The following is a 12948-nucleotide window of genomic DNA, read 5'->3' on the forward strand; positions in this document are numbered from 1 at the left end:
GATGACACTTTGAGCAATCTTTGGTGACAAAGAATTGAGAACCCAAGAAAGAACAATTGTGTCGCATGCATTTACTCCATGGAGAAACAGAGAATCATCCATATCTGGAACTAGAATGGATCCATCAATAAATCCTAATTTATTGCATGCCTTCAAGGAAAGAAACATGGATCGCGACCAGGAATGGTAATTACTATTACTCAACTTCTCACTAACCAAAAGAACATCAAGATGATCAACATTAGTGAGAAAGTAAGGGCTACGTGGAATAGATTCGACATTATCAGCGGAAGAATTGGGAGGAATGTGGGCAGCCGTGATCGACGGGAAATCAAAGAGAAAACCTGATTTCTTTTATTTCTCCTGATACCATATCAAGAACTACAATTTTCAGAGAGAATTATTCTTTCGTATATTGATATTCTGTTTACAGAAACATACAAAGTTGCCTTATGTACAAAAACTAAACTCCATTCTCATTGGCTAAATACATTAGTAGAAAGATAACTAAACTTTCTATATGTACACGTGTAAAACATAAAGAAAGCCTAAGTCTTAATATAACTATTCACCATGTTGAGAATGAGACTAGATGTAGCTCGTTGAATATTAGTTCAAATGAATTGGACTTAAGATTGAGTCTCAAAAAGGGAGACCTAAAGATTATATTTAGAAGTCATGAAGATATGAGGCAAGTCGGGGTGACAATTTGTGTTTGTGGGTTGTGTCAAGTCATAGACATTCAACTATATAGGTCAACTCAAATACGATCTATTTAAATAACGGGTTGTGTTGTATCACTTGTATTCCCATTTAATAATTAATTAGAAAGGTCAACATGACTCATTTCAACTCGTTTCATGTAAATATGTTGAAATAACTTTCATAACCCATTTGACCTGATTAAGATAATTTTATATGAAAGTTAGAATTTATATTTATTAGTAGCCACAATATCTTAAAAAGAAATATGTACTAAACAAAAAATATCAATATTTTTTAGATTTTAAGTTATAATTAAACCAATATTACAAATCTAACAATAACAAATATGATCATAGGTTCAGAATTACAATTTTAACAATAAAAACATAAGTGTATTAAAAAATACTAATATTACAACTCAACAATAATAAAATTATAATTTTGAAATAAAATTTAAATGGATTATTGCGGGTTAAGCGGGTTGACCCGTTTATTAATCATGTCTTAACGAATCAATCCGTGTTTGTGTTGGGTTCACGAGTCGTGTTAGATATTGACACCCCTAAACGTAGGGTATATAGCTATTAAAGGAATAAAAGAGCTTAAACAACAATAATAACTTGAATAGGAGAGAAAATCCTAGGAAAATAGTCAGCCCTAAGAGTTCGTGATATATTACTCAATGTTCAATCAAGCAATTGAGTACATGCAACTAGAGAGTTCTCTAATTGTTTGGTAGATCGGAAAGGCAAATTAATATAAGAACTAGTTGTTAAAGAGTTTTCTAGATCTTCGATGGAGCAAAATTTTTGAATTTTATTATTTCCATATTTTATCAGTAGAATAATATTATTAGAATATAATTTTAAATAAATTAGGTTTTATCTAGAGTTTGATTAGGATCAATGTTAAAGTTTTATTTATATTGAATTATATATTTGTAAACCTATAAAAAGGCAAAGAGTTCTGCTGCATACTGTCACTTTTGTGTACTCTTTGCGCACAATCTACTAATGTAATTGGCCAAATTAATTATTTTATATTAAAAAAAAGTGACGCAACCAATCACATAAGTGAAGTACACAAAAAATAAACAAAAGTGACTGCACATAGAGCTTTTGAAAGGGAAATATGTGATCATGAAATCAGAAGAAGCTCTCATGCATGTACATGCATGGGGATATTCAATCAAGCGCATGCGCGATGGTATTGAATTTATATGATCCAAGTGTACGTACGTACCACATAACTAAGTGTAATCTTAAGTAACCATATTGTATAAAAGCGATTGAATACCCTAGCTTTATCCCTTTGTAAGCAGCTGGATGATTTCCAATTTCCGAAGGTGAGTTAATTAAATATCATGCACTCGATCCATCGAGTAAATTTATATGTACATGAATAGCACTGTTTAACATATATGAAGTGAATTTTACTACTCATCATCTCTACACACCACAAAGTATCACAATGTTTTTATTATTATTGTTTTTTTAGAAGTTTTTTAAAAAAAAATTTGGTTTTATTCTTCTTAAACTTATTGAATTCTTCTATTCATTATCCATATACCATACATTTGGATAAGAAGAAAATTAAAAAAATTAAAAAAAAATGTGGTGTATGGTATATGGGATGATGAATAGAATTTTTCACATGTAATTAATTATTAATAAGTAGGACGGTCTCGATCCGCGGTGTGCAGGGAGAATAAATATTCGATCCCCGTAATCTTTTTTCTTTCCAATTGTTTGAGCCTCTAAACCAAATAAATGCATGCATGATCTTATACGCCACGATTAGTAAAATCTTCTTCTAACTCTTTTAAGGCAGAGTGCGCAAAACCCATTATCGAATATAATACACAAGATATAGGGTTTCTAGAGCTACTTAAGCAACCGCATAAAGTTTCCTATACATAAGAAGAGAATCAATAGTCGAGCGAGAGAGAGAGAGAGAGAGAGCGAGGCAATTTATCTTTCATGTTCTCGATCCTACCTTCGGAAAGGCAACTTGACGCTTGGACTTAGAAGAGTAAAGAGAGAACAAAGTGAGAAGGCTAAAGGTGAAGGCTAGCCTGGGTTTGTCTGAACTATTTCTTTGAATAGAGTGAAAGATTCCTAGCGCCAGCAAATTCCATTTACCTATCTCGGGATTTTCAAGTTCTTAAATACAAAACCTAATGGAGTCTGCAAATTTTCCTCATCTTCATCAGCTCCAAGAACAGTTTGCCGAGTATTTTACTTCAGCAAATCAATCCGGATATAAAGCTTCAATCACCCATGACTGGAACCCAAGCATAGTTTTGTAAGTATCTCTATTTATATAACTTGGAGTACGTAGTTTATCTTCTACTAAACTAATTAAATCCATGCAATATAAGTAAGAGTAACTTAACTTTATATTATATATACACATGAGTCTGAGGATTCAAGCTAGCGGTCTTGTTTTCTGATGTATTCATGAGCATATCTATGAAGTATACATGATGTATCTTAGCTAAGAGTACCGATATTAGTAGCCGATCAAAAATAGGGATCGGTAGATCGAAGGAAGATAAGCAATATTATCACTGTAGATCAGTTTATATAATTTTTCTTCCGGAGACCAGAAACATTGAGAGTACCTTTTCTTTTGAGCAAAAGATCAAATTATTACTTCTCAATCAAGCTAGTTTTATGCTAGAATATCGATCCCAGGGTTTATATGAATCAAATTAAGACCATTTTCAAAATTTAATTCACTGGTTTATTCGTATAGCTAGCGGAGATACTTGATTAGAATAGTGTTAGTTTCCTAGGGTTTATGAGTCTCGCGCGCTGACATGGCTTGATTGTTGAACCTGGCCATTGCTGAGTTAGGTGAGAGATTATTCATGGGGACTTTGCATGGTGACATAATATATATAGGTGTGCTGGAGCTAGCTCATTGTTTTTGGCTCTCTGTTTGGTGTGTGCCACGGCAAGAGATTTTTCTCTTTGCCATGCATGGATGTTCAGGGAGATCAGTTAGCTTTGGGTGTATTTGTTTTCCAGGATTTTTGATAGTTTGTAATACTAATTTGTAGTCTCCCTGGCCTAGGTCCACTGTAAATGCAGTAGGTCTAAGGCAGGTAAATCTTTAAGATCTCTTTCATGTTTGTTTTGCTCTCTATTTCGCCTATTTGATTAGTTGAATAACGATATTTCTCTCATGTACTTCGTTATATGACTGTAATGATCATTGCAGAAATGATAGTAACTACAATAGCTATCTGAGTGAGAGCGTCCCTAATTCAAGAGATTTATGGCCAAAGTACTCGGTCGATGAGCCTATTCTTAGATCTTCGGTGAGTCAAGACTTGAGTTTTTGCGATGCAAAAACTACCCAACAATCAGCAAACGAAGAACTGCACCTTGCAAAATTCAAAGAAGAGATGCGACCTGCAGCAGGCACTTTCACTAAATTGAGCGAAATTGTATGCGACCTCTCTAATGCAGAAGCATCACATCTGCTAACCCCAAAACATGAACAGCAGTGTTCTTCTGATTTATTTGAGAATATCTGCCTCGGCAACTTCTCCGCTGGTGCTCATATTTCTGGACAACAGCCTAATTCGGCTCGAGATTTGTACTCCAATAGACAGAACTCTGAAAGTTTTGGAGGTGTAGCTGGATCCAACAGATCATATAATTTCAGTCATGTTTTCCCATCCTTTCCACCCTCGTATTTTTCTTCTTCATTAGCTTCAAATTCTCTAGGCTTGAACTTGCAAACATTGGATCTCTTGACGTCCACCAATACTGGTGGGAATTTTAGCCAGCCTTCACACGATATTTTAGGTGTTCGTAAAGGAAGTGTATCTCTAAGCCAGGATCACATGCATGAACTGGATGATAGTCCATCAAACAGCTCTAACAAGGTGGGTATCTTCTTCTTCTTCTTCTTCTTCTTCTTCTTCTTCTTCTTCTCCTCGTGGGTTTAGAGTTTTAGATCGAAGGAAAAGAAACTCATGAACTTATTGCAAAGCATTTCGATTTTCTCCTTCAGTTTTACCTATATATCATGTTTTCGATCCACTGAATAATTATTTACATGTGCAGATAACTTTTGCTTAATACATGTACTAATAATTAGTATATTGATCTCTTTTCATGTCTCTTATTTCTAGACTAAAAGCATATTAATAATAATTCTCATAATTTCCACGATCCATATTATAAACTTTACTCCCTTGAATTATAAAAGACGACAGCTTTCATGAATGAAGTTACAAGAGCAAAAAGACCTAGCCGTTCTTCTGATCAGCCAAAAGAGTCTCATGCAGAAGCTAAGAAGTCGCGATCTGTGTCACGATGCTCATGTCCACCACTGAAGGTGATTTAATTATTTCTTTTTTTCTAACTAAGATACCAATATCAAGTCAAAGTTAACTCCACTTTATATATAAAAAGTGAGCAGCGGAATTGGTTTTAAATTATTAGGTACGAAAGGAGAAACTAGGAGACAGGATTGCAGCTCTTCAAAAGCTGGTGGCACCTTTTGGCAAGGTACTATATATATATATATATATATATATATATATATATTATATTCTAAGCCATTCATTCTTCATCAGAACCCACTAATATAAATGTGCGTGTATTATAATATCTTTGAGGCCATGCTTCGATGTACTTTATTTTAATATACTTGATCATGTATGGAGATGACAGACAGACACAGCCTCAGTATTAACAGAAGCAATTGGATACATACAGTTCCTTCATGATCGAGTGCAGGTGATTGATTACTTTCTTCACCTTAATTTCCGACCTTTGATTATATCCTCTTAATTAATGCATCATATATAATGAAGTAGTAATGCCCGGATCGAATTAAGCTGCAAGCTGATCTAGCAATCGGGTTGGAAAGGTTTTAGCTAGCTAGGGTTTGAGTACGTACGTTGTACGTACACTAGCTAGTGGAATATTATAGGATCCATAAATTAAAAAGCTAGGTCTCTAGTACTCTAGGATAAAGCTCCAAAGCTATATATGTTACCGTTGTTTTAAGGTAAGTCATGCATGAGATCACTACATAAAATAAAACAACGCACTAGCTAGCTCTAGCTAGTGAACTAAATTAATAAAGGATATGCATGCTGATCTTGATCCCACTACTAGAACAAGTACTCAAAATGGTTTTGACTATCCCTGCAGAACTTGAGCATGCCTTATATGAGGTCTTCCCGCAGCAAGCCCATAATTAGATCAGCCATGCAACCGGTATGATATATATATATATTTATATATATATACACACATATATATATAGATTCTCAGATATATAGAATACAATATTATTTCCAGAAAATAATCTCACAGCTTCTTACAAATTAATCTGTGTTTTTTTAAAAAAAATAATGGCAGGGTTTGAGCAAGGAGGGATATGGAACTGATCATGATCAAGCGAAGCCAGACCTTAGAAGTAGAGGGCTGTGCCTTCTGCCAAAATCCTGTGCATCATATATAACTGGTTTTGATGATTATCACTAAGGGCTTAATTGATCACCATGGCCACTAATAAAGGAGACACTACTTTGAAGGCCAATAATATTTAAGAAGATTAATAATGCTGAAATTATCATGATAATTATATAACCCCAGAATGCACCTGCGCCCACTGGCTGGCTGTCTTATGCACTTAATTTATGCTCGTCCTTTTTCTTTCTTTTCTTTTTAATTTTTTTTTTTAATTTTCGTGGGCTACTCCTTGCACACTGTATTTCAATCTTTCTATATATGAAATTGTTCATGTTTAGTGGAAGAAGATTGGTCGTTCTTGAAGAATATATATGTTCCCTTTTAACTTGCGTTAAAGTATCACATCTTCCAAAAACCTTAACAGTACTTGATATGTTGAATTAAATTAATTAATCCTTATTGTAATTAGAGGCAACAATATGTGATATGACCATTAAACCCAACACGAACACAATAAGAAATTAGTGAATTTGGATTTGCTATAAATAAGTTCAAATCATAATATGTTGATCCATTAAGACACTATTAATAAACGAATAAAAAATGAGTCAATCCATTTAACCCAAAATTAACCTACAATAACCCGTTTAAATTTTATTTCAAATTAAAATTTTATTATTGTTGGATTGTAATATATTGGTATTTCTCAAATTAGATATGTTTATGTTATTATTGTTGGAATTGTAATTTTGGACATATGCTTGTATTTGTTATTGTTGGATTTATAATATTGTTTATATTATAAATGAAAATATGAAAAATATGAATATTTTTTGTTAGTAGGTATGTTATTTTAGATATTATGGTTACTCATAAATATATATATATATATTTTATATTTTATGTAAAATTATGTTAATTATGTCAAATAGATTATACGAGTTAGTTCAAGTACCTATTTACTTGAAACAAGTTGAAATGAATTCTGTCATGTTGACTTATTTCTAATTAATTATTAAACGGGTCAAAACGGGTGATACGACATGACACGACTCATTATTTAAATGGATCGTGTTAGGGTTTGAAGTTTTGACCCGTTTAGCTTACTAAGTCGTGTTCGGATTAATCCATATAGTCGAATGTTTATGACTTGATACGACACAAACATGACCTACGAATACTTATTGCCATCCCTAATTATAATATGGTATTATGAGATCTTTCATTGGTTCTTTGATCCTTACATTAATGGAGCATGAACATCAATTAATGATGGAGAAATTAAAGAAATTGTTGAGGGTGGTTCAGATCAAGGCTAAAAAAATAAAAATTGGATAAGTACCGATTAATTGAATTGGGAGATTCAATTTGTTGGATCAAACTATTCTTGAAAAAAATTAATATAATATTTTAAAGTTGATAAAAAAAAGTATAAAATGAACAATATGCGTTTAAAATCAATTTTTTGTGACTACCTTCATTAATAAGAAAATCATCATGTTAGGAGAAAGCTAAATGAAGCCCGAAATCAGCTTGAGAAAATGCAATTTCTTGACTCGAGTAGTCCAAATCCTAGTGGTCTGAGTCATGCTAGAAGGGAAGTTCAGTTGTGGCTTAAGAGAAAAGAGGTAATGTGGCGACAAAGATCTCGGGTCTAGTGGTTAAAAGAAGGGAATCAAAACACACTATTTTTTCATTCAAAGGCATCCTTCAGGAAGAAAAGAAATTTCATAAGGGGTCTTAAGGATGAGAGGGGAACATGGCATGAGGGTATGCAGCTTGATGAGCTGGTTGTTGATTTTTTCAAGAGCCTTTTTAATACCTTGGCACAGGGGGATCAAGAGGTTGTGTTGAGTCTTGTTGAAAGAAAGGTATCTGACGAAATGAATGTTGAGCTCACTAAGCCCTTTGTAGTGGATGAAGTAAAGCAAATTTTGAATCAAATGCACCCTACCAAGGCACCAGGACCTGATGGCATGTCTACTGTGTTTTTCCAGTTATACTGGCACATCGTGGGAGAATCCATTACAACTGCAGTGCTGGATACTCTTAATACTGGTAAGCTGCCCTCTCAACTCAATCATACACTTATAAGTTTGATTCCAAAGAAGAAAATTTGTGATCTTGTTTCTAATTATCGCCCAATAAGTTTGTGCAATGTGATTTATAAGCTTGTTTCAAAGGTTATTGAATAGAATGAAGGGTTTTTTTACCTACTATCATATCTGAATCTCAATGTGCATTTGTGGGGGGACGTTTGATTAGTGACAATGTATTGACATCTTATGAATTAGTGAATTACCTGAGGAATAAAAGGTGTGGTAAGAAAGGGTAGATGTCTCTTAAATTAGACATGAGTAAGGCGTACGATAGAGTTGAATGATGCTTTTTAGAAAAAATCATGCTCAAATTGGGATTTGTAACTAGATTTGTTCATCTTATTATGGAATGTGTTAAAACTGTCACTTTTTTAGTTTTAATTAATGGGAATGCTCATGGCCCCATTTTGCCTACAAGGGGCATTAGGCAAGGGGATCTGCTTTCTCCTTACCTTTTTTTTCTTTTGCACTGAAGGTTTAATTGCCTTACTGAGGGATGTTGAGGTTAATAGAAATTTGATAGGAATAAGAGTTTGTAGAGGGGCTCCAATGGTTACACACCTCTCTATTTGATGATGATAGCTTAATTTTCTATCATGTTGATGTTGATACAACCGGATTCATTCAAGGTTTGTTAAACAAATATGAAGTGGCTTTTGGGTAAAAGGTTAACAAAGGAAAAACAACCATGGTTTTTTTTTAAAAATGTGAATGCTATTAAACAAAGAGAATTGTTGCATTTATGGGGTGTTAATAATTTTCAATAGTATGATAGATATTTGGGGTTGCCAAATTTTGTTGGGAGATCTAAAGCCCATGCATTTGAAGGTATTAATACGAGGGAGTGGACCAATTTGCAGAGTTGGAAAGAAAAACTACTTTCTCAAGGGGGTAGAGAAGTTCTTATAAAAGTAGTGGCCTTATCCATACCCACCTACTCTATGAGTTGTTTTAAATTACCCTTGACTTTGTGCAGGGAACTTGAGATGATGATGGCGAGGTTTTGGTGGGGGAAACTGAGTAATGAGAGGAAAATCCATTGGTTAAGTTAGAAGAAATTATGTGTCTCAAAGTTTAGAGGTGGGATGGGGTTTCTGAATTTACACATGTTTAATATGTCTTTATTGGCTAAGCAAGGATGAAGGTTGTTACAAAATGAAAATTCACTGATGAAAAGAATTTTCAAGGCCAAATATTGCCCTAATTGTACATTTTTCCAAGTTCTTTAGACCCTAATCCATCCTATGCTTGGAGGGGCATTTTTTTGGCAAGGAGATGGCTTTTGGAAGGATGTAGATGGCGAGTTGGTAATGGATAAACATTGAAGATTTGGAAGGACCCTTGGTTACCTGGGCCTAGACTCTTACAATTTTTTTTAGATGGCAGAAACGGAGAAGTTGTTGATGAAGAACAGATAGTGGACAGGTTGATTGATGCTACTACTAAAACATGGAATGCACAGTTGGTTAGAGCTCTCTTTAATCCAAATACAACAGTGGAGATCCTTAAGATTCGATTGTTACCAAATCAGGTTTTGGATAGATGGATTTGGGATAAGGAAGCAAATGGCAAATATTCTGTCAAGAGTGCTTATAAGCTAATTCAGAACACAGTGGACAAATGTGATGTGGAAACTTCTTTGCAGATGCAAGATAGAACTCTTTGGAGGAGGATATGACACATGAAAGTTCCAAGGAAGATTAAGAATTTTGCATGGAAGGCTTGCAAGGATATATTGCCAACTCTCACTAATCTTATAAGGAAAAAGATTGTTGTAGAGACTCAATGTGGTTTCTGCCATGTCCATGAGGAAGACATTAGCCATGCTATGCTCACTTGTTCTTCTAACTATAGTTTGTTGCAGATATTTCTTCCAATGCTACAAAATTTCCATTCCTCTTTGAATTTTATTGATATTGTGAGAATGGTTATGCTGCAAGAAAGTGAAGCTGAGTTAACTATGTTTGTTATTTTGTGTTAGAGTTTATGGTACAGACGGAATTAGTTGTAGATGGAACATAATTTGATACAACCTGCTCAAGCAGCTGAACATGCTTTATCACTTTGCAAAGCTTTCAATGATGTGCAAACAACAGCAGCAAGAGATTTATATAAGTTTTTTAAATGGCAAGCTCCACCATATGGGTATCTCAAAGTTAATGTAGATGGTGCAGTTTTTGCTGATTTGAGGAAAGCTAGAGTTGGGATAGTCCTACGGGATATGAGTGGAGGGATTGTGATGGCTGCAAGCAAGAATGAAGAGGAAGTGGATGAGGCATCCACTATTGAATCCATGGTTGTGTTGAGAGGACTTCAACTATGTCTCCCACTTGGTATACCGAAGTTAATCATTGAATGTGATTGTCTAAATGTGGTTCAGGAGCTGCAGTCAATAGAGGAGTCATTTACTATTGTAGGTAACTTGATCAATGAAGCTAAGAATTTAATGAGGCGTTTTTAGGAAGTTCGAGTTCAACATGTTAACAGGATAGGGAATGGGGTAGCTCATTCTCTAGCCAGATATGCATGGAATGTTGTTGATATTAATGTCTGGTGGGAGCAGATCCCTTCTTTTGTTAGTCATGCACTATGGTTTGATACTAATTGATGTATTGTTGCTATTTGAATGAAGTTATGTTTATAAAAAACAAAAATCATCATGTCATGAGTCCGAATAGATTAAATAAGAATGCAATTAATGAATCTTACCTCAAATGCCCTAATTATTTTTCATTTGTCTCAAATATGCTCATCATTTACAGGGAGATCAATCAATATCTTTAAGTTATAAGGTCATAAGTATTTTGTGCATAATCACAAATCTAAGATAGTAAGCTGTCCTCTTCTCTCTTAATTTCATATTTTTATCCTTCGAGTCTTCTACCATTATACGAATATAAAGATAAAAAAAAAAGTTAATATACATTTAGTTCTCTCATTTATTCATGCAAGAACAAACAATAACACATGCATTTGGAACCCCAATATTCTAAAAATTAAACATTGAAGAGATAGGAATTAAGGGTTTGAGTCGGTTTGAATCAACCATTTAACCATTTATGTCGTTGAATCGAATAATATTATTGCATTGAAACCGGTTTGGTTTTAGCCAATTCAATTTGAATATGCTGATTATTTTAATTAATATCAGTCAAACCGTTTAATTTCTAGCTAGCCGACCAATCAAGGGTCAAATTAATCCAAGAGCAAGAGAGTCATCAAGAATATAGTCAAGCTATTAACGAGATTATTTAATTTAAAATAAATGTTCATATATTTATGCTAACTCACCAATCTAGAAAAAAAAAAAAAAAGTATAATGATTTATAGGCCAACTCAATATGAAACTTGGTATATATCTCTATAAATAGCTGTCGTAGTCCGTTATAAGCATCACTTGTCGTTTTCTTCATCAAATGATTTCATGCATGATCAATCAGCTCAATTTGGCTGAAAGTGTCAAACTATAAAGAACGTTTTGAATGGGATAAAACTTAAAGCTAGCTTTTGCCCTTCAATCATAGGAAAATATGACAAAGGGAAATGAGGAAGAAATTTCGGCTAGAAAATAATCTCCAAGGGAGAAAGGTAAACGAATAGTGGATGAGTGTGTTATATATATATATATCGACTATAAAAAAATTAAGCATTTGTGATAGACTATTTGCGACGATAACGATTATTTGCGATAAAATAAGACTAATTTTGACAGGAAATAATCATTTTCGCTGGAAATAACTGGTCACAAATAAGCAATTTTCTTGTAGTACATAGAGCTAGAATTTTTTTTTTTTTTTACCCTTTTTGTGAGTAGAGGAATTTGACTTACTAATCAAGCGATATGTTGTTGTTGTGAGCATATATTAATATTAATTACTCAAAAGTTAGCTGTGACCATTGAGAAAACAACAAAAATAAATTAAGGTTCACGCATGGTTTAACGAAAGCAACATTCAATTTCCAGTCATAATGACAATAATTGCAATATTAGTGATGGGCCATGGCCAGGAATCTGACCATGAGAAGGGTGCTCTTCATTCGAAGCCACAGATTGATGTCGTAGCCATGACATCTGTGGCTTCTAAGAAAAAGACAATTAGTAGAGAACCAATTGTCATAGCTAAGATAGAGGCATAGTTCCAAACTCATGAAGGCCTCTGAAAAAAAGCAATTAGTAGAGAACCAATGCATGACAAGAACAATGATGATGATGTTAATGATGATCATTATAAATTTGGAGTGATCATGGAGAAATGCTCGCAATTTGGCTGAGCATATATGAATGCTATCAAAATTGAAGAAGGTTCTGAATGGTTGCGATTTAATATAGATTTTTCTACAAAAGGTGTAGTACCTGATCTCAAGGAAATCTGCCAGAATCATAAGCCGAACCAGGACATCATGATGGATCAAACAAAATTTAAAGACTGAGAAAAAGCTAAAGTAGTAGTCTTTTTTTTCTTTTGGGGAGGAGGGTTTCGAACTCCAGACCTCCATTTTGGAAGCTGGGATTATGCCAACTAGGCCACAGACTTTTGGCAAGCTAAAGTAGTAGTCTTGCAAGCCTTCTTGGTTCAAAAGGGGGAATGGAGATTTGATTAGTTAGCAATGTTTGGATTGGGAGTTCATTAGTTTCAAGAACTTTTTGTTTTCAATCATCACTTGAGTCTAGACTAAATGAGTATTCCTGAATTCTAGGGAAA

The 12948-nt window shown here is 34.0% G+C and overlaps 1 protein-coding gene across 1 annotated transcript; it reads left to right on the top strand.

Annotated features, from left to right (window-relative positions):
* The first annotated feature begins 2884 nt into the window (after positions 1 to 2884).
* Positions 2885 to 6218, top strand: LOC108993521 (transcription factor bHLH110-like). The gene is made up of 7 exons (XM_018968471.1): positions 2885 to 3009; positions 3931 to 4603; positions 4930 to 5058; positions 5166 to 5231; positions 5397 to 5462; positions 5883 to 5948; positions 6093 to 6218. Exons 1-7 carry the CDS (start codon positions 2885 to 2887, stop codon positions 6216 to 6218), a joined length of 1251 nt encoding a protein of 416 aa, XP_018824016.1.
* Positions 6219 to 12948: the final 6730 nt, after the last annotated feature.

The sequence above is a fragment of the Juglans regia genome, chromosome 11, assembly GCF_001411555.2.
Source record: "Juglans regia cultivar Chandler chromosome 11, Walnut 2.0, whole genome shotgun sequence".
Taxonomy (NCBI): domain Eukaryota; kingdom Viridiplantae; phylum Streptophyta; class Magnoliopsida; order Fagales; family Juglandaceae; genus Juglans; species Juglans regia.

Excerpts from the sequence above, each read along its gene's own strand:
- LOC108993521 (XM_018968471.1), top strand. The coding sequence starts at position 2,885 with ATGGAGTCTGCAAATTTTCCTCATCTTCATCAGCTCCAAGAACAGTTT. Across the intron at positions 5,232-5,396 it reads TGGTGGCACCTTTTGGCAAG|ACAGACACAGCCTCAGTATT; the intron begins GTACTATATATA and ends TGGAGATGACAG. Across the intron at positions 5,463-5,882 it reads TCCTTCATGATCGAGTGCAG|AACTTGAGCATGCCTTATAT; the intron begins GTGATTGATTAC and ends CTATCCCTGCAG.